Raw genomic sequence first — 22,865 nt, 5'->3', positions numbered from 1 at the left:
CCATGGGCCACCTGCCCACCCCCAAGAAGATGGCCAGCCCACGGACCTTCACCTTCCTCTGTGGTTTGCTGGCAGCCAATCTGGTGGGAGCCACCCTCAGCCCTCCTGCGGTTCTCAGCCTCGGCCCAGAAGTCATCAAACAAAGTAAGTCTTGGCCGCCCAAGGCCTCACCACCATAAGGCAAGGGGGCAGGTAAAGCAGCCCTCCAAAGGAGGGAGAGAGTTCCCCATCACTGGGGGTATGCAGGGCATTGTTGGGATCCCAGGTCTTGGGTGAGACTTGATTGGGTGAGTTACAAAATTTGGGAGTGTCTACGATCCTCAAGAGTCCATGATTCCAAGATCCCCTTCTTCTTAAATTCCACGATTCCAAAACACACTACTCTGAGGTCCCGTGGCCTGCAGAAGGGGTGTGCGGCCACTCCATGCGAGGATGCAACTGCTCTCCGGCTGCTCTCACTTAAACCCCTTTGCCAGAGCACCTCTTCTGAGTTAGGCCCAGGGTGCAACTAGTCTCCAGAGCGAAGACCCTCAGCTGGGAGTCTGGCCGCCTGGGCCACGGGCACAGCTTTATCACGCTCCAGCTCTGTGGCCCTGGTAACTCCCTGAGCCTCGGTTTCCTCCTCTGGAAGAGGCTCCGCCTCCCTAGGTTGTTGGGAAGTAACAACAACCTTCTTGTTACGGGAAGTAACGAGAGCTTAGTGGCCTCTACAGCCCAGCTTCTCAATCTCAGCACTGCTGACCTTGGGGGCCGAAAACCTCTGTTGTGGGTGGCTGTCCTGTGCACTCTAGCTGTTTAGCAGCACCCTCGGCCCAGCTGTGACACCAAAAATGTCGACAGACATTGCCAAGTGTCTCCCAGGGCACACTGCCCCAGTTGAGAACCACTGCTCCAGTGTTGTCCCCTGAGAGGGAGAAAATCAGTGGGCTCTGGAGGTCCCACTGGAGCAAGTAGAGACCAATCCTCTGTATGCAGTGGGTCTGGGCCGCATCTGGATGGGCAGGGATGGGTCAGGTCCTGCAGGGCCAGACAGGCATTGTAACCAGAGGAGGGAACCCCTAGGAGGGATGGGAAGCAGAGAGCTCTTGACACTCTTTGGGGAGGCATATGTGCCTTGGGCCCACACTGAATTGCAAGCATGTGGAATTTCAGCCAGAAGGAGCTTGGAGAAGAGCAGCCATTTAGGTTCCCCAGCAGCAGAGTCTGAGTTCAGGAGCTGTGTGCAGGTGGGTTGTTCTGGAGGTGATCCCAGGAAATGCCTGCAAGAGAGCGGGAAGCAACTCAGGTAAGGGGAAGCCAGTTACCACCGGGAGCTGCAGCTCAGTCCTAGCGGGCATCTGCGTTAGTCAGGGCCAGTCAGGAGCAGGAACCACATAGTAAGCCCAACGGATGGGTTTGTATAAAGAATTATCAGCAGGAATTGGAATACTGGAAAATTGGCTAAAAGGAAAAAAGTGAGAACGCCAAATGAGAACCCTAGGCATTGGGATGCAGTAGGGAGCTCAAATCCAAGTAATGAAGAAACTTGGAGGAGAGAATCCTCCCCAGAACTCATGGGAGGAGCGTGTTGAAGCCCCTTGAATGGTGGGGAAAGTCCCTGAGCTGTCCAGGGTGAGAGCTGGTCCACGGTTGGCAGGCTGAGGCCACCTGGCAGAGAACTGTCTGCCAAGGAGCAAATGGATTTCTTTGGGAAGCAGCCCCTGGACAAAGGGATTGCTGTTGACTCACTGGGAAGTTGTCCCTGGGTAACTGCCTGGAAGGGAGCTGGGGTGCCCCCAGCACGGGCTGCCCATGGGAGTCCACTCAACTCACAGCCTGAAGCTCTGGGAGGTGATGCCACTGGAGTCTGGCAAGAGGAGCACCAGGGCCAGGAGGGGAAGCTCCTTCCTCCCCGACGTCCCTCCAGAGCCTCTACTGACTGTGCTGAACAGTGCGCCAGCTGGCAGAGGAGGAATATTTACAGGGACCAGCTCCATTGTCACAGGGCAGGCAAAAAGGCCCACTTTGTCTCTGAGAGGCACCAACACACAGGGACTCTGGGATACAGTGTCCCCACGGGGCGGCGGCGACACACCTAAGTCATCCTGCCCGAGGGTGGAGGGAGCTGGGGTATTTATACACCAATTCCCGTCAGTCATTGGCTGAGGTTTTCTTCTGGAGCATCAGCTCTCCAGCACTCTGACCTGCTCTGCACACAAGTCAAATGGGCTCCAGCTGTCAGGAAAAAAAAGTCCAACAGTGACCAGAACCCAGGGGTCCTGGCTCTTCCTTTCTCTACTCAGCACCTGGGGCTCTTTGGACAATAGGCCCATAGGGTATGGATGTCAGAGAATCATTAGCAAGTGAGTTTCAGCAGCAAAACGGCCCCAAACAAGGCCTTATGAGCTCCCTGCCTCTTGGCTCCAGAGTGTTTGCCCCTGGCTAGGGAGAGAGTTGCAGGTCCACATGCCGGGTGTCCTGGCCAACACTCCCAGCAGAGGCTGGCAATGTTCAAGGGTGTGAATGGTCCCACCCGTGCCCAGCCACAGTCTTCACGTGAAAGTGACCCATCTGGACCATCGTCCTCCAGGCCACATTTACCCAGTGGAGATGATCAGAATGGAGCCATCCATAGCCTCACCTTATATCCCAGTCCACGTAGCCCTGAGTGATGTCCCCTCCCAGCCTGGAGCCCCCACCAAGCCATCCTTCTCGCCCCCCCTGCTGGACCCTAATCCCTGGGATCTGTCTTCAGGGCTGACACAGAAACTGAAGGATCACGATGCTATCAACACCCTGCAGCAGCTGCCGCTGCTCAGTGCCATGAAGAAGGAGTCGGCCAGGGGCGTATTCAGCAGCCTGGTGAGGTCCATCCTGAAGCATATCATCCAGTAAGTGGAGCAGAACCAAGTCAGGAGCTAGCTCTTTGCCCACACATCTGCCCGGGACACGCTTTGCACGCTCCATCAATCGGTCAACAAGCATTGGTTGGTATCAGCTCTGTGCCTGACCGTGAAGGATGGCTCAAACAAAGCCTCTCCCTCGGAGGCTCCCAGAGGAGTAACAATAACCGTAAGAGAGTGACCCAGGAACCCTAAGGGGGGTGACCTCAGAGGAAGGTCACCCGGTGTGGGAGGGTGAAGGGATAAGGCGATGCTTCTCAGTGGAGGGGACAGGTGAGCCAATGACTCCATGCTCACCAGGAGACAAGAAGAAATGGCATTCCAGGCAGAGGGACTGGCCTGAGTAAAGGCATGGGGAGGGGGAGGTGAGGGTCAGAGTGGCTGGTGCTCAGACCCCAAGGCCAAGAGGGAGAGATCAGCAGGGCCAGGGCTCAGATGGTCTTACAAGTCAGCCCCAGGAGCTTGGATCCATCTCCTAAGTGATGGGGGAGCCATGGAAGTGTTGCGGGCAGGGGAGAGGAGAAGGATGGGGGCAAGACCGTGCTGAGGAGGAGTCAGCACACAGGGCTTGGGTCCAGCTGCTGGCTGGGCACTGGGGGGTTGGAGACAGGAAAGATGGAGGGAAGCTGGTCTGGGGACGATGCTCAGTGAACATGAGGCATGAATCTCATCTCTCTCGTGTCCCATCCAGGCTGAAAGTCACCTCAGCCAGCATCCTCCAGCTGCAGGTGCAACCCCTACATGATGGCCGGGAGCTGATGATCAATGTTCCCCTGGACATGGTAGCTGGATTCAACACGTGAGTGTCCCCTCAGTCAGGCACAGCTGGCCTGACAGTTTCCTCCACTCATTCTCCCCACCCCCATCCTCCATGCAGGTGTCTGGAAAAGAGAGTTCCAAGCAGAGGAAAGAGCAAGTGCAAAGGCCCTCAGGCAAGAGTGCACCTGCCTTGTTCACAGAACGGAATGAGAGCGGGGAAAGGGGGCAGTGAGGTGGTGCCCCCGTATGCATCTGGGGCCAGATCGTACAGGGCCTTGTGGGTCAAGGTGAAGACTTGGTTTTACCAAGCGAGATGGGAGCCGTGCAGGGCTCTAAGCAGAGGAGGGACATGACATGATTTCACATTCTTCAAGAAGCCCTCTGGCTGCTGTGTATGGGGGCAAGAGTGGAGACAGGGAGGCTATCCAGAAGCTACTGCAATAATTCAGGAGGAGACAATAATAGCATGGACTGGGGTTTAGGAACAGGAAGGTGGTGAGAAGTAGACAGATTCCAAATATGTCTCGGAGGACACAACAGGATTTCCTGACAGATTGAATGGGGGCTCGGGGTGGGGCGGGAGGAGAGGGGAGATTGAGGGGTCAAGGTAGCATGGAGTGGCCAGCAAACAAAACAGGGAAGATCATGAGAGGAGAGGATTCGGAGAAGGATCCATAGTTCAGTTTGTACATGTTAAACCTGAGATGACTGTAAGACATTTGAGAAGTGAGTATAAGTTTGGAAGCTACTGACATATGCAGAGGATTTAAACCAGGAGAGGAATCCAGAAACTGAGCCTGGGACACAATAAAGTCAACAGTTGAGGAGATGAGGAGAACCCAGCGAGGAGCCTGAGAAGGGAGGAGTGAGAGCCAGGAGACAGAGGTGGAAAGCAGGCTTGGCTTGATCCAGCCTGAAGCTGGGATGGAGCTCACAGCATGGGGCTCCTCCACTCCCAGGCCCCTGGTCAAGACCATTGTGGAGCTGCACATGGAGGTGGAGGCCCAAGCCATCATCCGCGTGGAGACTAGCGAGAGAGACCACTCCCGCCTGGTCCTCAGAGACTGCTCCAACACCCACGGGAGGCTGCGCATCAGCCTGCTACATAAGTGAGTGTGACCTCCTCCCATTGGGCTCCTGGCATGCCTGGGAGGGAAGCCAGGTGGTGTTCTGGCCCCGTGTTACAGATGGAGAACATTGAAGCCCACAGAAAGAAAAGGACTTATCTCTCCTGACTCCTGATCTGGAGCTCCCTCCAGGAAATCTGTGATGTCAAAGAGAGCTCAAGATATCAAGGGTGAAGTGATAATGACGGGATGTCAGGCATCATGCCAGAAATTGGGGCAAACTTTTGAAGGTGGAGAGGAGGCTCTTTCCTAGGCCCCTCAAACCACACAGGTAGACTAGGGTGGAGCCATGGGTATAAACTGTGGAGTCAGGCAAACGTGTCTCCTTCATTTACTGTCCAGGTGACGCTGGGCAAGTCACCTCCCCATGTCTCACCTTCCAGGCCACAGTGAGAGGATTAACAGGGCAGCGGCGCTAAGCACTCAGCTGAGGGCAGGGCACGCAAAAGATGCTCAAAGACATGGTGCTTCCCTCCACCTCTCCTTAGCAGGAGAATGGGGGGGGAAGCCAACTGCCCTCATCCCAGTGTCCAGCACGAATTCCTAAAGACAAGCCCCAGGCCCTGTCCCTGAGAACTGTCTGCCACTGTCTACACCAGGCTCAGGGTCTACCCCAGCCTTGTTTCTAATAGACCCTGTGCCTTGGGCAAGTTCCTTCCTCCTCTGGACTCAGTCTCCCCTTCTGTAAAACAGGGGAGGGGTGATCATCTCTGACCCTGCCTCATCTCTCTCCTCTTCTCCTCTTGGGAAGGCACTCCTTCCTGCTCAACTCCTTAGCTGACAAGGTCATAAGCCTCCTGGTGCCAGCCCTGCCCAAACTGGTGAAAAGCGAGGTAAGTGGAATCAGAGTCTCTCTGGCCTGTGAAGCCTGCTCCCCCTGTGGTTGGGGATGGAACTGCACGCTGGTGCTAAGGGACCTGTGTTTCCTCGAGTGGGAAGCTTCTGGGCTTGGGTCACTCTTTCAGCAGTGGATTCTTGAGGTCAAGGTAATGAAACTCCCCAAAGTCAGCCAGGGGACCTTGAACAGTGATGTGCTGATAAATTGCTTACAATTGACTCAGGAGGGGTTGGTTGAAGGAAGGGAGCTCTGATTTGTAACATTTACTGATTTCCTTGATGTAAACACCCCTTCCGTTGCCAATTTCAAGCTACTAGTGTGATGTCACTGAGCAGAGTCAGGAAGAGATGCCTGGTAGCCCACTCTTGTATGGCATTTCCACCATGCAGATACAATAGATGTAAATAAGCTAAGAACAATAGATAACAGCAAAATAAAACAAAATAATTAGGAAGTAATGAGTTTTGAGTTTTCATTGACTTTGATCTTAGCATAACTTATTTAATTGTAAGTTTATACAACTTAATTTTTAATAATGTCAGGTTTAGCACCAAGCTCAGATATTCCTAAAAATTTAACAGTTGGCCCTCGTAAATTGGTCCAAGCTGGCTCGAGCGCACCAGGGCCTCACACCATCCTGGTTGTGTCATCAGGGGTTTGTCACCCACCAGGTCTTGTTGCACTTATTTTTCTTATGTTTCTTATTCATAAACACCAATCCATCTCATTTTATATGTCCCTTCAATGTCACAGGTAAACTAAAACTCTATAAGTTGGATTCATCCACCGTGACCATTGATTTTCACTGTAAATTCCAAGATGTGTTCACAACAGTGATTCTCCTGGGGTTAAAAACACCTTGTCAGGGACTTCCCTGGCAGCCCAGTGGTTAAGACTCCACGCTTCAACTGCAGGGAGTGCAGGTTCGATCCCTGGTCACGGGACTAAGATCCTGCGTGCTGCATTGGCTGCATGGCCAAAATGAAATCAATAAATAATAAAAGCACCTTGTCAAATAATTAATATATTTTTAATAAAAAATCTTTTTTGAATGGAAAACACACTATCATAACCAAAACTTTTGGGAAAAAAATACCCATAATCCTTCAACCTTAACTTGGCGGTTATTTTTTCTTTTGCATGTTGTTTTCCAAATCTCCATCCACGTGCACTCAGATTTTTATGTGGCTGCACTCGACATCAATATTATTTGATACCTTCTACAGTATGTCTATTTCCTATGCCGTTGTATGATAATCATAACTATTTTAATAGCTGCACCGTATTTAATACTTCTTAAAACCATTCCAGAGAGCCTTCTGAAAGGACTTTGAAAGTAAATAATTCTGTAAAACTTAGCTTTACTTATGTGAGGTACTTTTTCTCTTAAGAAATTTTTTTTTCTATTTAAAGGTGGAAGTTTCTTAAAGTAGAGCCCAGCTGGAAATTTTTTCCCAGCCTCCAGCAAAATCATATTTTAACTGGCATTATACTTTAATAGCTAAAGATGTGTCTTCCACTAGAAAAGATGGCAAGAACTTGGGATTATAAAATGTTCTTTGCATGATATCTGTTTTTAAGGGTGAAAAGCCAAATAAAGTGAACAATTTGAGAAAACTGGCATTCCATTAATCATCGTGGTTTCCCACCATGAATCACTGGATTTGAAACTGCAGTCCTATGAATATTTTACTTGGCATGAAGGGAAAAAGGCGCAGCATGTTTAAATCTGGCAGGAGCCCATCTAGAAAATGCTGATGCCCCTTTCAGTGTAAATATGTGGGTCCCAATCCCAAATGCACATCAGAACCTCTTGGGAAGGCTTTTCAAAATACTGATATCAGGGCTCGACCTGAAAGATTCAGATTTAATTGGCCTGGTGGGGCCCTGGTATCCCAGAGGATCCTAGCTGCCCCAGAAGAGGATTCTAATATGTAGCCAGGGTTGAGACCCAGGGGTGGAACTGAAGGAAGGGGAATTGTGGGAGAAGATGCAGAGGGTGCCAGCGACACCCTTCCCAGCAGTGAATGCTGGGAGTCTCTGAGCTCAACTCCTCCATCCTTCCTGGGTTCAGGGTTGGCAAAGCAGCTGGAGCAGGGAACAGGATTTTCATAGGAAAAATTAACATTCGTCAAAGTGCATTGTCATTTCTCGAGAGTAGCAATGGGTGGTCAATCAGAAGGTTCTTCACCGGGGAAATTGTACCTAAGACAAAATGACAAAATCTCAGAGCACTGCCCTGGAAAACAGGCCGCCTAGAGCAGAGAACAAGGCATTTGGGCCCCATGGTCAAGTAAGTCAATTGTTTAACTTCCTGCCCAAGAAGAACAGCTCAGGCCAGAGGTTGTCACTATGGACATTGGGGCCCCCTAATTCTTTGTTGTGGCGGCCATCCTGTGCATTGAGGGATGTTTAGTAGCATCCCTGGCCTCCACCTACTAGATGCTAGTAACACTCCCCCTAAACTGTGACAACTGAAAATGCCTTCAGAAATTTCCAAATGTCTCTTGGGAGACAAAATCCTCCCCTGCTGAGAACTGCTGCAGTTTTGAGGGGAGAAGAGTTTGGGGGGCAAAGAGATATGTTGGAGCTAGAAACCCACAGAGGTTGTTCGCAAGTCTGGTTGGGTCTGTCTTGCTGGCCTGTACTCTAACCTGACACGTGGAAGGAAGTCAGTACCTAGTGTTGACTCAAGAAGTGAATGAAGGAACGCATTCTCCATTTCCCTCCTATGGAAACGTGGGCTCTTGTGAACACGGTGAGTCTGAGGGGAGGACAGCTGACAGGACAGGCACGCCCTGGACACAGGGCAAGGGACAAACCATTGCAAAAGATGCCAAGTGACACCAGAGGCTGTGACAGGCTCTGAGCAGTGGTGATGGCTGGGGACGTAGATGCACCACTGAGTCCTCAATCCCATGGGTGCAAATCTGGCTGGCCGTGGGCACAGGGATGGGACTCAGCGCGGGAGGGCTGGGCATGGGTCACTGTGGGGCTATGTGCTGGCCCCTGGCTGATGGAGGCCCTGCATTTGTGCTGTTGCAGCTGTGCCCTGTGATCAAGGCAGCCTTTGAGGACATGCGTGAGGACCTCCTGAACCTGACGATGGGTAGGTGCGCCGCTCTCTCATACCTTTCTCCTTGACCGCTGAGCTGGCCTCCAGACCCTGGCCCTGCCCAAGGCAGGCCTCCCCCCATCAGGCTTGAGCAGCAACTTGGCCCAGGAGCCAGTGAGACAAGAATCATCGGATCCCTGCCCAGGATGAGCAGACAGGAAATCACCACAACTGTGACTTCATGAGCACACAGTATGTGCAAGGTTCTATGTGAGCCAGTGGGTGCCCCAGATAAACGCAAGTTCAAATCCCAGTTCTGCCACTGATTTGCTCCATGGCTTTGAAAAAGCCAACTCCACCTCCTTATTCTGTTTCCTCATCTATAAAATGGGGTTTATGCAGCCCTACCTCACAGAATTGTTAGTGAGGCTTAAAAGTTTATGGGAAAGTTCCAGATACATAGCAGGTTCTCTGCCTGGCACAGAGAGGTGCTTACAGATGTGTGCTGGATGGGTGGATAGATGGATGGATGGATGGATGATCAGAGACTACTATGGGCTACTAGGGAAGAAATAAATTGTATCCTCAGATCACTCACAGTGAAATTCTGAGTTCTTGGACCCCTCAGAGAGGGAATTGGTAGGAAGAAGAAAATTCTACCATCTACTCTTTTGGGATCTGAAGAGGTTCATTCAAAGCCACCAGAGAGGAGTGGAAAGAAGAGAATGGAATCAATAGGCATTCAGCACCCATAGAGCACCTGCTTTGGGCCAAGCCCTTGGGCTGAGTATTTTATATACACTATCTTACTGACTCCTCAGACAACTCCATGAAGTGGAGTGGATCATTACCCCACTTCACAGATAAGGAAACTGAGGCTCAGAAATGAAATCATTTGTCCAAGTCCACAGAGGAAATTAGTGATAGGGGAAGGCTTTAACCCAATTCTTCAAGTTCCAAGTGTGGTTTAATTCAGATTTGAGCCAACTTTACTAGGTACCAGTCCTGTACAACCTATGAGGCAGGTATACTACTCTATCCCCATTTTAAGATGAGGAAAGTGAGGTTCAGAGGCAGGAAGAAGCTAGCCAAGGCTGCTGGGGCTCCAACCCAAGTCTGTCCGGCTTCCCTGCTCCCCAGGGGCAGGGCAGGAGGTCTCCCCGAGGAGTAGGCAGACCAACGACCAGCTTCCCCGCCCGCCTCTGCGCCCCTCCCTTGTCCTCTCCATTTTCCGCCCGGGCACATGAGACGCCACCGCCATCTGGCGGCCAACTGGGGAATCCCAAGGCAAACGCACACAATCCCTAGCACAGACCCAGACCCTGGGGCGGGGTGCAGATCAGTCTGGTGGGGGAGGTAGACAGGTATAAGCAGTAGGTCAGTTTTGTTCCAAACCAGAACGTTGGCATAGGACCGACTGGGTTCAGATCTTTTCACAGTATGCCCTTGAGCAAGTCACTTCACTTTTGTGAGCCTTGCTTTCCCCATGTGTAAAATGAGGGTAATTGTAGGACCTACTTCCTAAGGTTATTGTGAGGATTCCATGACCTGGTGCTTGATATATGCTCAATAAATGTCAGTCAGTATCATCATCATCTTTTTTTTTTTTTTTTAGATGTTGCGGATAGGAGTTTATTAATTAATTTATTTATTTTTGCTATGCTGGGTCTTCGTTTCTGTGTGAGGGCTTTCTCTAGTTGTGGCAAGCGGGGGCCATTCTTCATCGCCGTGCGCGGGCCTCTCACTATCGCGGCCTCTCTTGTTGCGGAGCACAGGCTCCAGACGTGCAGGTTCAGTAGTTGTGGCTCATGGGCCTAGTTTCTCCGTGGCATGTGGGATCCTCCCAGACCAGGGCTCAAACCCGTGTCCCCTGCATTAGCCGGCAGATTCTTAACCACTGCGCCACCAGGGAAGCCCCATCATCATTTTATCATGGTCCTTATCGACATCATCATTACGCCTGCCCCTCCCCTTACTCCACCTCATGCAATAATGCTGTTCCAGCCCAAAGCAGCCCCAAACCATCCCATCCAATACTGTCCTCCGCCCTCACAGAACTTTCTTCTTCTCCCTGAGCAGTGCCTGTTTCTCTCAACTCTGACCATCTGGAGTTTGACTTTATGTCTCCTGCCATCGACCATAATGTTGTTCATCTCATCCTGGGGGTGAGTGTCATGGGACCTCAAGGAGAAAGTGGGGACATCACTGCCCTTCTCTGACCCCCAAGGGTCAGACACCATGGGTCTGTTTCAGGGGAGAAAAACGCCACAGTTAGGACACACTGATTTAGAAGAATCTCAACAGGCTGAATGTGTCCCATGTAAACCATTCTGATGGAGAAAAATCAGCAGCTGGAAGCCACACACAGAACAGGGACCCCAGTGACCTGATTTCCTCCAACCCTGATTTTTCCAGTCAGGGTCCAGAGTGTGTGGGGTTCTTGGCCTTTCTTGCAGTCAAGCCCCTTCCATTCCTCAAATATCTGGTGACCTTGAACAAGAGCGCAGGATGGAGACACATCATTGAGGATCACACAGACCTAAGGTCCTCTCCCAGCTCCACAGCTCCCTGGTGTGTGACTTTGGGCAAGTTTCTTCACCCCTCTAAGCCTCAATTTCCTGATCTGTAAAATGTAATAACAATGGTCACCAAGGAGAGGAAGAAATGAGGCTGCATGGGGCCTGGCAAGAAACCAGTAACCATCAGTTCTCTATAAAATGTGGAGCCTCCCACCCACACTGGGGCTGGACGCCCTCAGGGACCAGTTCAAGCAACGGAGCGTGAATCTCAGACCAGTTTTCATGGATCCTCGGAAAACAGCAGCATCAAACATTTCCATCCGTTCTGTTGCAGTCTTGAATTTTCCCTTCATCTAAAGTGTTTGTGAGGTATCTGAGAAATTGAAACCTAAATGCCACATAAGACATCTAGATTTTTTAAAAATCAGAGATTACCTGAGGGGTACAAGTGCAGTAGATGTTGCTAGGCACCTGAGATAAGTCATCATCTACAGCAAAGCACTGAATGCCAGACTGAGTTTCCTGGCAGCAAATGCAAAAAGGGAAACAAGCTGAATGGTGTCATTTCCTTCTAGGTTATTACTGGATACGTCGTGGAGTTAAAGTTCCCAGACAACTTTCTGCTCTGTGTCTCCTTAGGCCAAGTTGGTGGACTCAGAAGGAAAGGTGACTAAGCTGTTCAATGACAGTGTGGATTCCCTGAATCTGCCCTCCCTATACCACAGCCCTTTCAGCCTCACCATGAGGAAGGATATGGTGAATGCAGCAGTAGCTGCCTTGCTCCCTCCAGAAGAAATCATTGTCCTGTTGCACTATGTGGTAAGCCTCAGCATGGGACAGAGCGTGAAGCCACCTCTGCCGCATTATGGGGATTTCCTGAATCAACAGGGACACAAGGACCCCTAAGCAGGCACCATCTGTCAGGCTCAGCTTACATACCTCCAGTGATGGAGAGCTCACTCCCTTCTCGAACAGACCCTGCCTCTGAAATATAACTCCAAAGCTGAAAACCTCCCTGTAACATCCAGCACCAGTCCTAGTTCTGCCCTCCTGGAACCTGAAACGCCTGCTTCCTCTACCAAATAACAGGCCTGTCCAAAGGGCATTTTAGATTCTGACTGGCCCTGGGATGGTGATTGCACCACCGCCGTCCACTGCAGGACCCACGGCAGACATCACTAATCTCTCGGGGCCCTCCTTCCTGTTGACCCTGGATGCTGACACAGCCGCAGAATCCTGATCAACCCAGCACAGCAGAAAACCACCCCTAGTCAACTGGAGTGTGCCACCTCACCGGGGTGACCGATGGGGAAATCGAGGCCCAGAAGGGGATAGGGTTGGCCCAAAGTTAGGGGAGTGGGACAGGACTTCAGATCAGCTGACAGACAACAGATCACCAAAATCTCGGGGATTAGAAGTCAGGGTGAGGGGCTGGGATGACAAGAAAAGGGGAGTGGTCACCAGCAACCACATTCATGACTATAGTAAGAATTCGGTTGATTCTCTATGTCCTCTGAGAACAGGGAGCCAGCCGCCCACAGACCCACGAGCACCACCAACCCACAATAAAAGTCCAGGCCGGCGGGGACTTCATTCTCCACAGCCGCTGACATAGGGGATGTTTCCCACCAGGGACTGACATGTGCACTGGACCACCAGGTCCTCCCAGCTTTTCTGGGGTTTGGGGGATCCCAGCAGTGGGGCTGCTGGAGGTGTGTCTCCCCTCTCCCCACCAGTGGACCTGCTCTGGCTTCCTCTCTTCCTTAGCTTCCTGAGACGGCCCGCAGGCTGAAGTCAAGCATCAAGGTGATCAGTGAAAAGGTTGGTCCATTTGCCATCTGCAGCCTGAAGGGTGTTTGCTGTGGTCTGTCTACTGGCCTCTGGGGAGTAAAGTACGTGTGGAACTGCTCTGTCCTTCGAGCACTGGTGACTGTAACAGACTGGTCCCAGTCCTCACGGATATTTCAATCTAACAGGACAGTTTGACCTGAATCAAATAATTACACAGATAATAATTCAGTTACAAGTGTGGTGACAAAGGACAGATTCTAGGGGTTATGAGAGCACTACTGATAGAGTCTGGGAGATTAGGAAGGGCTTCCCTGAAGGGAAAAGTATTCCAGATATAGGGAGAAGCAAAACCAAAGGCTGTGAGATGGGGAGAGCAACAGTCTATTCCAAGATCTGAGGAAGCAGGGAGTCCAGGAAGGTTGACAGTGGCCAGACCACATGGGGCTGCATGGGGCCGGCAGGCCATGGTGAGGAACTTGGGAGGTCACATGTGGGTCTGATGTCCTTTCAGGCAGCAAATCAGCTGGGGCGCACACAAATCGTGAAGATCCTGACTCAGGAGACCCCAGAGCTCCTTGTGGACCAGGGCAATGCCAAGGTGGCCCAACTGATCATACTGGAAGTATTTGCCACCAGTGAAGCCTACCGCCCCTTCTTCACCCTGGGCATTGTGAGTTCAGTTGTCTGAGACGTTGGCAGCAACCTGGGGGACACCCCTGTCCACTGTTCCTGTTCACCCCTCTTGCTTTGCTAAACCTTTCCACCACTCTTTTTATCTCAGAGGGATAGGGGAAGGGAATTCTGAACCAAGAATCAGGAGATTTGGGGGCCCAGCTCTTTATTAGTCAGGATCTTTGGGCAGAAATTTAATTCACATGCACAAAATGAATTCTATTAGCTCATATAACTGAAAAGTCTAGGTCAAGATAGCTTCAGGAATAGCTGGATCCAGGTGTTCAAGCTATGTCATCTTCATTCTTCTCTCTTCCCTTGTTTTTCTTTGTGCTACCTTCATCCTCAGGCAGGTTATCCCTTCATGGAAGTGCCCCCAAGCTACATCAGGCTTATAACCTATCCGCTTGGCAACCCCAATGGAAAAGCTTCTCTTTCCCAGTAGTTCCAGCAGAACTTCCAAACCTGACTCTCATTGGCTGAGTTAGGGTCAAATGCCCACTCATGAACCAACCAGTGTGGCCAGAAAAACGAAGTATGTAAATTTTCTGAGCTGGGACACACACACACAAACACACAGGAGTGGGGGATTGGGTTTGGCTCTATCCAAACCACAGGGCTGAGAGGGAAAGGGGTAATTCCTCTTCTGAAATATGAACAGAACTAAATCAGCTCCAAGTAAGTTCTTAATTGATTTTTGCAGTAACCCCAGCAGGTCAGATCTCAGAGCTTCTATATAGGGGGACCCTGTGCGTAAAGGTATGGGGCTGGAAGTCATCAAAGGGCAAGCCCAGTAGGAAGGTATCTTAGATGGGGCCCTTAGAAACAGGCCCGAGACAAAGACTCTTATAAAAGTGATGTATTGAGGGAGAGCTCCCAGGAGAAGGACTAAGCAAGGATGTGGTCTCAGCTGGAGGCTCGCTTCTGCTTCACCCCACAGAGAGCTCTGGAGCATGGTGGCACCACAGAGTCGAGCCCAGGCTGAAATAAGAAGGTTGGCCTTTTGTTCCCCCTTGTCTTTCGGTTGTTGGCCATAACTGCCCCCAGAGTAGGCACAGCATAACCTCCCAGCAAGGCCGCTCCGCTCCAGCAAGGGCAGTTCCCCAGACAAGGGGAAGGCTGGGCACTGTTAGCAGCTGCGTTCAGCTGAAGAATGATACCCCACCCAAAAAATGGACCTGAGCGGGCCACCAGCTGCATGCTACAGAGGACAGGGAGAAGAAAGAGACGAGGCAAGGTTCATGGCTGGGCCCTGGATAAGTGAGGCCGAGGAATCTGGACATCACCTGGTTGTTGGAGGCTAACGTTACACTCTCCTTACAGGAGGGTCGCTGCATGTCCTGTGCAGGCTGTCCACATGCCACGTCAGCGGGCACCATTCACACAACTACAGGAGGCACAGTGCCCTGGTTTCCTGTGTGGGAGGATACTCTGAGCCCCCAACCAGCAGGGGAAGTGGACTCCCCCTGGCCAGTCTCACTCCCTGGGGACTTCCCCTCCATGGCCAATGGCAGGCACTTTTCAAAAGGTCACCAAGCCCAGGCCTGCAGGAGAAGTTTGTTCTCTGGGTGCAGCTGCCCTGGAGCTGGAGCCTGGCACTTGGGCTCACCCCAGCCCATGGGTCAAGATGATGGATATCTTCGGCACCTACGTTTGAGGCCTGGCTTAGTTTCTGACCTTTCCAATAATAATAACCGGTTAAGATTTACCATCCTGTCTGGCCCTCAGTTTCCTCACCTCTACAATGGGGTAATAATAGGACTCACTTCACAAGAGTCGTGAGGATCAAAGGAGATGATCAGATAAAGCTCTTAAAACACCACCTGACACACAGTGAGGGCTCCGTGTGTACTGGCTACTGTCATCATTGTCATGATCAGTAATCCTCTGTGCAGTCTCTTCAATGGGGAGTGGGTACAGGTACCAGCCCAATAAAGAAGGAATTTGAGGCCCACAGCGGTCAGACCCTTTCCCAAGGTCACAGCCAACAGCTGAGATTCAGACGGTGTCAGCTTGGTCCCAGAGCCTCCTTGCAGAACCCCACACTCTACACCTGACACATCCTCTAAATAAATGGGGCCTGGGTTTCTCTTGTTGCAGGAAGCCACCTCAGAAGCTCAGTTTTACACCAGAGGTGACCTACTTATGCTCAACTTTAACAAAATCAGGTAAACATGAAAATCACTGTGAAGATTCTGGTGATGAAAATGAGTCCTGTCTGGTGACCACTGGTTTCTTTAAACACCCAGTGTTCTGAGCCTCTGGGGTGACAGTGTGAGTGAAGGCTGCTTCAGGACAGGCAGAAAGTCTGTCTTGCCGGGACTGTCCTACTGTCAAGGACTGAGTGTGAGAGAAAGCAGAGAGGGACATGGCCTTGCAGCAGTCACGGGGCAGGCTGACCCTGGCCACGCGGGAAGGGGCCGCCCAGCACCATCCCCTCGGCCTGGGGCAGCCCATTTTGGACATCAAGAGAGTGGCAGTGACAGTCATGCCCAGATGCTGAGCCCCCATGGAGCCCAGCCCAGCAGCACACGGCTCCCGCTGCCTCCTACAACCCTGCCTGTCCTCCCCTCATCCCACCACCCTCCTGCTGCCCCAAAGGGAGTTCAGGGCTTGCAAACTGGAGCCTCCTGGGACAAATCAAGCCCATGGATGTGTTTTCATCAGCCCACATAGGGTTAGGTTTTTTAATATAAATTAGTCGCCAACATATACAAATCAGAATATCTGGCCGCCATGGCCTGCATTCCTACATGGCAACAAACAGTGGAGCTAGGAATTAGGGTACCCCCTTTAGAAGGAGAAAGAGCTCCTCAGTCCACCATGGTCCTCACTCCTGGGGGTGATCTTTCTGCCTGCTCTTTGGGCAACTATTTGTTTGCTATCTCCCCCTGCACCCCCCATGCATTACAATGTAAGCTCCGTGAAGCAAGGATTTTATTTGGGTCACTGCTGTTCATCCAGAGCCTGCACCGTGTCTGGTATACAATAGGTGCTCAGTAAGTAGTTGGTGAATGAATGAATGGGACTCCGAGGGACCAGCCTCATGAGCATCTTCTGTTGCAGCTCTGATCAGATTCACCTGATGAACTCAGCCATTGGCCTGTTCGATGTGAGTATGAACAGATTTTCCCTGGGTATGCAGGGGATTGCCGAGGATAGTCCATCTCAGAAGCAGACATTGCCCAGGATTTGCTTTGAACAAGGTCCCCACGGGCAGCCCCATGGTGAGCTGGCCAGCCTCCCCGATCTCAGCCTCAAAGTCCAACCTCCTGGTTCAGGTGTTTACTGAGCACCTACTGTATGCCAGACACAGCTGAGAATACACACATTCACAAATACACAGATACACACAGACTTCCCTTCTGTAAAGTTCTGACCCTAAATCAGAAACATCTCCTTTATTCACATCTCATTTTGCTCATATACACTCACCTCAGTGGTGACCCTGGACAGCCCCTTCCCCCCAGTCCTCAGTTTCCCTGAGTCAGACTGAATCAGAGATCTCAAATTGGTTGAATCCTGTCTTCTGCTGTGGTGGGGTATTTGTTTCTATGTTTTGGAGAGGGGCAAATTTTCCCACCCTTTTGTTATTTTAATTTTTTTGACAATTTTTTTTTTTGCGGTACGCGGGCCTCTCACTGCTGTGGCCTCTCCCGTTGCGGAGCACAGGCTCCGGACGCGCAGCGGCCATGGCTCACGGGCCCAGCTGCTCCACGGCATGTGGGATCTTCCCGGACCGGGGCACAAACCCGTGTCCCCTGCTTCGGCAGGCGGACTCCCAACCACTGCGCCACCAGGGAAGCCCGACAAATATTTTTTAATCGGGAGGTTTCCACATGAAAATCAGGACTTCTGGCTTCCCTTGAGAAGTCAAAAACTCGGGAAACAGGGTGAAATTCCCTTGGAGAATTCTGTTGAAACAGAGCGGTGGAGCCCTTGAGATTGGGGGCAAGGGATGCATCCCACAAACGTACCCCAGTCCCCTACCTGCTGGATCTAGGGCCACCTGGTTTGTGCCCCACCCCTCCCCCCACAGCCTGTCTTGTCCGTGGAGCCCTTCCTTGCAGTTCTGACCAGTCAGGAACCTGAGATTCAGCATCTCCACAAGCTGCGCTCACCACAGGGCGGGACTGTGCCCATCCTAGCAATGGCTGGGAGGACTTCAGATTCTCAGCCAGGGTGATGGGGCCCCTTCTCTTTCACAGCCTGAACTTCTGAAAGACTTCACCAACAAGATCCTTGCCTCCGTCCTGCTGCCAAACGAGAACGGTGCGTCCCTTTGCTGTCCATCCCCCTGGTCCCCAGGGCATTGAGGGCAGGTGCTTTACTTCTCCTGCCTGTGTCTCCATTTGGGGCCCCTTTCATTTATTTTCCACCTATCCTCAGAGCCTAGTTCTAATTCTGCCTCCTCCAGGAAGCCTTCCAGGTCACCCACCTGGAAATAAGCTTTCCCATCTCCAGCATCCCAGCCCAATTCCTTCACTCATGCCAGAGCCTAGGCATGCATGGCAATGTCCCAGGCTCACAGGGCTGACAGCAGGAGAGAGACAAGGTGGAAACAGACAACTAGAGCACACCCAATGTGCCTCCGATAGACCCGGGCTCAAGTGCTGATTCCCCTTCTTGCTGGCTGCCTGGCCTTGGACAAGCTGCCTTATCATCCTGAGCCTCAGTTTCTCCCTCTGTAAAATGGGAAAATAAGAGCACCTTCCTCAGAGGCATAAAGGAGATGTTTGTATGGGGGCAGAGAGGGGGCGCCTGATACAGTCAGTGTTCAACAGTTCTTAGCCTTTGCTGTTGTTGGCTGTTATTTGTGTCAGTAGTGGAGGAAGCCAAGAGAAAAGGTTGGAATTATTCCCGTTCAGCCCCAGGTCTTGGGGATGGGGAGAATTGGTAACCTCTGACTTTTGTCATGTCTTTGTTTTATTAGAGTAAGAAATCTCAAAGCATAGGCACGTGTTGTGGATGATGGGAGGCCCTGATGTTTCTTGAGCAGGAGCAGGAGAGGATGTGAGGGTACCTTTTGGAGCAGCCAGAAGCTGGGGCTGGAGACAAAGAATGGGGAGATGAGGCTGGGTGGACGCTAGGGCTGGAGAACAGGGAGAGGCAAAAGGGGCAGTCTGAGTCGGGAGTGCCACGTCGAGGAACTGTGAGCCTCCCACAGCTGCCCAATCCCACCCCAGGCCCACTATTCTCTGACCACACTTGTGATTTCAGGCAAATTAAGAACTGGGATCTCAGTGTCAATGGTGAAGGCCTTGGGATTTGAGGCAGCTTCGTGGTCCCTGACAGAGGTGAGTGGGGTTAAACATACAGTCGCAGGGAGAGCCCAGGGATGGGAGGTGGGTGCTGCTCTCCAATCCTGGCCCCTCTGGTCACTTATGGGGGACCTTGGGCAAGTCCCTTCTCTCTCAGGGCCTCATGTCCTCATCTGTAAGCGGAAGAGGATGGCTGTCCTAGCCTGGAGTCATAAACCTCCAGCCTTTTCTATCTTACCTGTCATCCCACCTGGCAGAGGGAAGGGTAGGAGGCTTTGTTAACTGGCTTCAAAGGCAGGTTGACGTTTGACTCATTTTCAGCTGCCCACCCTCCATGCTTCAGCTGGCTTTGATGGAGAATTATGACAGCATACTGTGCACGATACCTAGGCTGGGTCTAGACTCGAGGACCAGAGGATCAGTTCAAATGCTAACTCTGCCTCTCTCTCTAGCCAGGGGCCCTCAGGCAGATCCTTTGGCCTCTCTGAGCCCAGGTTCCTCACCCATAAAACCAGCAGATGTCTAAATATACAGGCCATGCACTAATGAACTACATAAAATGATTCAATTATAATATAAGCAGTTTATCTAAGACACATACTGCATTTAATTCATGTTGGATGGACACAACAGGTGTCCATCCAGCTGGGTGGCTGAAGCTTAGTATATTTCATGTATCTCTTATTAGAGGGCATTTAGCGACTGTCCTCTTTTTTTTTTTTTTTTTTAATCAAGTTGCAAAGCATCATTTGCAGTTTGGGTTAGAAAGGTATCATTTCACGCTTTGGATCTGCTTTTTCCAAATTTCCTGTTTTGCTCTATTAATTTGTTTTGGACTAGCAACACACTGATATCCTTTTTATAATAGCCTTACAATATAATATGTTTTAAAATCTAGGCAAAGGAATGAATAAACGGATAGATTTGAGGGAATTCCCTGGCGGTCTAGTGGTTAAGACTCCGTGCTTTCACTGCCAAGGGCCCAAGTTCAATCCCTGGTGGGGAACTAAGATCCCACAAGATGCGCAGCATGGCCCCCCAAGAAAAGGATAGATCCGAGATTAAACAAGTATGGCTTTAAAAAAGTTAATGGTAGAATCTAGGTGATGAGTATACAAGTGTTCACTATAAAATTCTTGCAACTTTGCTGTATATTTGAAAATTATCATAATAGAATGTTGGGGGAAATCTAATAGGCTACATTCCTTGCGTCACACTTAGTTTCCTCAAAAAAGGCAGAGTGTTGTTAAAAATTTAGCTGCCTGGGGCCCAATGGATACAGCCAGGAATCTACATTTCCCAAAACTTCTTGGGAGTTTTGTTGATCTGCTGGGCCTGGGGACAACAGTCCTATATAATCCCAGACTTTGCACCCAGATACTTTACCTGTGCCCCAGGCCCCTGCATGGTGTCACTGTTCACACACAGATGCTCCTGCTCTGACCCTCCCAAGAATATTTTATGAGTGAGTTCAAGGTCATGACCCCCAATACCAGCAGTCACCTTGTGGAGGATAAACTAGCATAAACCACAAAAAGGCAGAATGTTAAAAAAAACTTTTTTGACTTTTCTCCTCCAATTCCAGGATGCCCTTGTGGTCACCCCGGCCTCCTCGTAGAACCTCAGACCATCTTCCTCTCTCCCAGTGAAGACTTGCACTGGAAGTGTGGACGCCAGCTCTGTAGACTGGCCCTCTCTGCAATAAATAAACTTGTCTGTGACTCCTGCAGTCTGGAGTGTGTCTTCGTCCCAACTCAGGGGTCATTTTGCCCCTGGCAGGCTTAGGGACTGGACATCCAAGCCACATCTAGGTCATGTTCAGGCACATCTGAGCCAATCTGAGCCATGTCCAAGACATGTCTTGGTGATATCAAAACACACGTGGACAGGGTCCAAGGTTTTGGCCACCTCCCTGAGCGACAGGAATAAAAAAGCCAGTTGCCCCCTCCTGCCTTCCACGTCAGCTTCTAGACCACCTATGGTGGGACAACCTCTCTGGTGGGTACGCACATTGTGTTGATCTTGGTGATGTGGTGGGTTGGGGGCTCGCTGAACAGTGTGACTCTGGAGGCAGGATTTGAGTTCTGGCCTGGACCCCTCAGTGGTTGCTTGACCCTAAAATATGGCTCCCCGTCTCTGGGCCTCCGCTTCCTTCTCTGTAAAATGGGGAGAATCTTAGTCCCCACCTTGGAGGGCTGTGGTGAGGATGAAAAGAGAGAAATCAGTTCCCAGCACGTGGGAGGTGCTCAAACAATGTTATCTGTGGGTGATGTCATTGTCACTCTTGTTACCTGGACTCCTGGATGTTGGGCCTTATCACTGAAGTCCCTTCCCACTTAGACAGCACGTGACTGTCATTGTCTCCCTGGCCCTCCTGATGCCAGCAGGTTCAGGACAGACAATAAGGCCCCTGTCCTCCAGACTCTGGGTCCGTCCCAGCACACAGAGCTCACATCCCATGAGGGGCCTTGCAGGAAGGGACAGGCGGGTGTTTCAGGAAAAGACGCTACACAGCTTCACAGTAAAAACATCCATAAGAACACCTCGCAATGTGGAACGGCAGCCAGGAAGGAGTTTCTCCTACAGGACTCCTACAGGTTAGGCCGAGAGGGACAGGAAGACCCTGCATGAGGTGCTCACACTGGGGTCAGTGAACACTTGCTGGGCAGTTGCTGAGTGCTGGGCCCTGTGCTGCAGCCCCCCACATGCATCCTCGACCCCCAGCCACGCTTTGTGGTCCACATCCCACATTCCATTATTTTTCTGTATCATATTAAACCTGGGTTTTGAGCCCCCACTCACAAGGGAGCTGAGACAGTCCATCTCCATCTTCTCTGGCTCCCTAGGGTCATGTCACGTTCTATTGTGAGAGTTTCCCAGGAGCCTGGAGGGTAGGGCAGGGCTTCCGGTCCTTGGTCCCATCTGGTGCCGATGAACGGATCTCCGTCCCACCCCATAGGATCCTGTCAGAGGTGAGCAGCTTGGAGCCCTGGCCACACTGGGGCACTTCCCCAAAACAGCCATGGCCATGGCTCCTGGGTTCTGACCGCCCACAACCTCTTGGGCTTCCTGGAGGGTGGTGAATATATAACCCTGCTTCCTCACCCCTTGGGAGCAGGGAACAACTCCACACTGGCTCCCACAGCACCCCAGAGGGACTGAGCCCCAGGTGCCCATGGGGTCACTTGCTTGATACACACCTTTATGGGCTGTCTCCCTTCCTGCCTCACTTTCCCACTCTCCTACCAGTGTCTCCTGGCATCACCTCCCCTATCAGCTACCTACACTCAAATCCTGGTCTGAAGTTCTGTTTCTAGGGAACCCAAACCAAGACAAGTATTTGCTCTGCAGATACTAGGCCAAGGGTCTTACAGACCTTCACTCACCCAGTGCCTCTCCTATGCTGCTCCCACTTGGCAAGTGAGGAAACTGAGGTTCTGACAGTTCAACACGACTACCAAGCAGCTCCTATCCATTACCCCGCACCACCTCCCTCTACTCTCTGCTCCCTCATCAGTCCCCCAGAGTCTCCACCCCCCGTAAAGAAGAAGAGAGGTGGTCTTCTGTGCCAGCCCCCTTCCGATTTGCACCCTGAAACACAGGAGCCATCCGTGCACCCCTGAGGCAGGAGCCGCAGATCCGGAACTCCAAGATTCCAGCACCTTCCTGGGCTGGGAGAGGGAAAAGTCCTCTGCTTCCCTCTGAGTCTTAGCAGCACCAGCAAATGAAAAACACCGAGTGATATCTCAGTAACTCTTCCTGCCTTGCAGGAATTATTGTCTTACAGATGAGAACTCAAGTAACACAGAGCTGGTGAAGTGGTGGGAACCCAAGCCTCACCCACTTGCCCCAGCCTCCCACCTGAATCCATAGCAGGACAGTGACCCAGTTTTCTTTTTTTTTTAATTGGAGTACTGTTGCTTTACAATGTTGTGTTAGTTTCTACTGTACAGCAAAGTGA

At 51.3% G+C, this 22,865-nt stretch overlaps 1 protein-coding gene across 1 annotated transcript; it reads left to right on the top strand.

Annotated features, from left to right (window-relative positions):
* Positions 1 to 22,865, top strand: BPIFB1 (BPI fold containing family B member 1). The gene is made up of 15 exons (XM_032604194.1): positions 1 to 144; positions 2,735 to 2,870; positions 3,574 to 3,681; positions 4,601 to 4,750; positions 5,520 to 5,601; positions 8,652 to 8,715; positions 10,741 to 10,826; positions 11,820 to 11,999; positions 12,948 to 13,001; positions 13,483 to 13,641; positions 15,744 to 15,811; positions 16,710 to 16,755; positions 17,852 to 17,915; positions 18,864 to 18,940; positions 20,490 to 22,865. Exons 1-15 carry the CDS (start codon positions 3 to 5, stop codon positions 20,520 to 20,522), a joined length of 1,449 nt encoding a protein of 482 aa, XP_032460085.1. The 5' UTR covers positions 1 to 2; the 3' UTR covers positions 20,523 to 22,865.

This window comes from Phocoena sinus, chromosome 15, assembly GCF_008692025.1.
Source record: "Phocoena sinus isolate mPhoSin1 chromosome 15, mPhoSin1.pri, whole genome shotgun sequence".
NCBI lineage: Eukaryota > Metazoa > Chordata > Mammalia > Artiodactyla > Phocoenidae > Phocoena > Phocoena sinus.
Note: the sequence above shows the minus strand (reverse complement) of the source record. Positions and strands in the feature narration are given on the sequence as shown.

Coding starts and splice junctions, on each gene's coding strand:
- BPIFB1 (XM_032604194.1), top strand. CDS start 3: ATGGGCCACCTGCCCACCCCCAAGAAGATGGCCAGCCCACGGACCTTC. Junction 3,682..4,600: donor ATGGTAGCTGGATTCAACAC/GTGAGTGTCCCC, acceptor CTCCACTCCCAG/GCCCCTGGTCAAGACCATTG. Junction 18,941..20,489: donor CTTCGTGGTCCCTGACAGAG/GTGAGTGGGGTT, acceptor CTCCAATTCCAG/GATGCCCTTGTGGTCACCCC.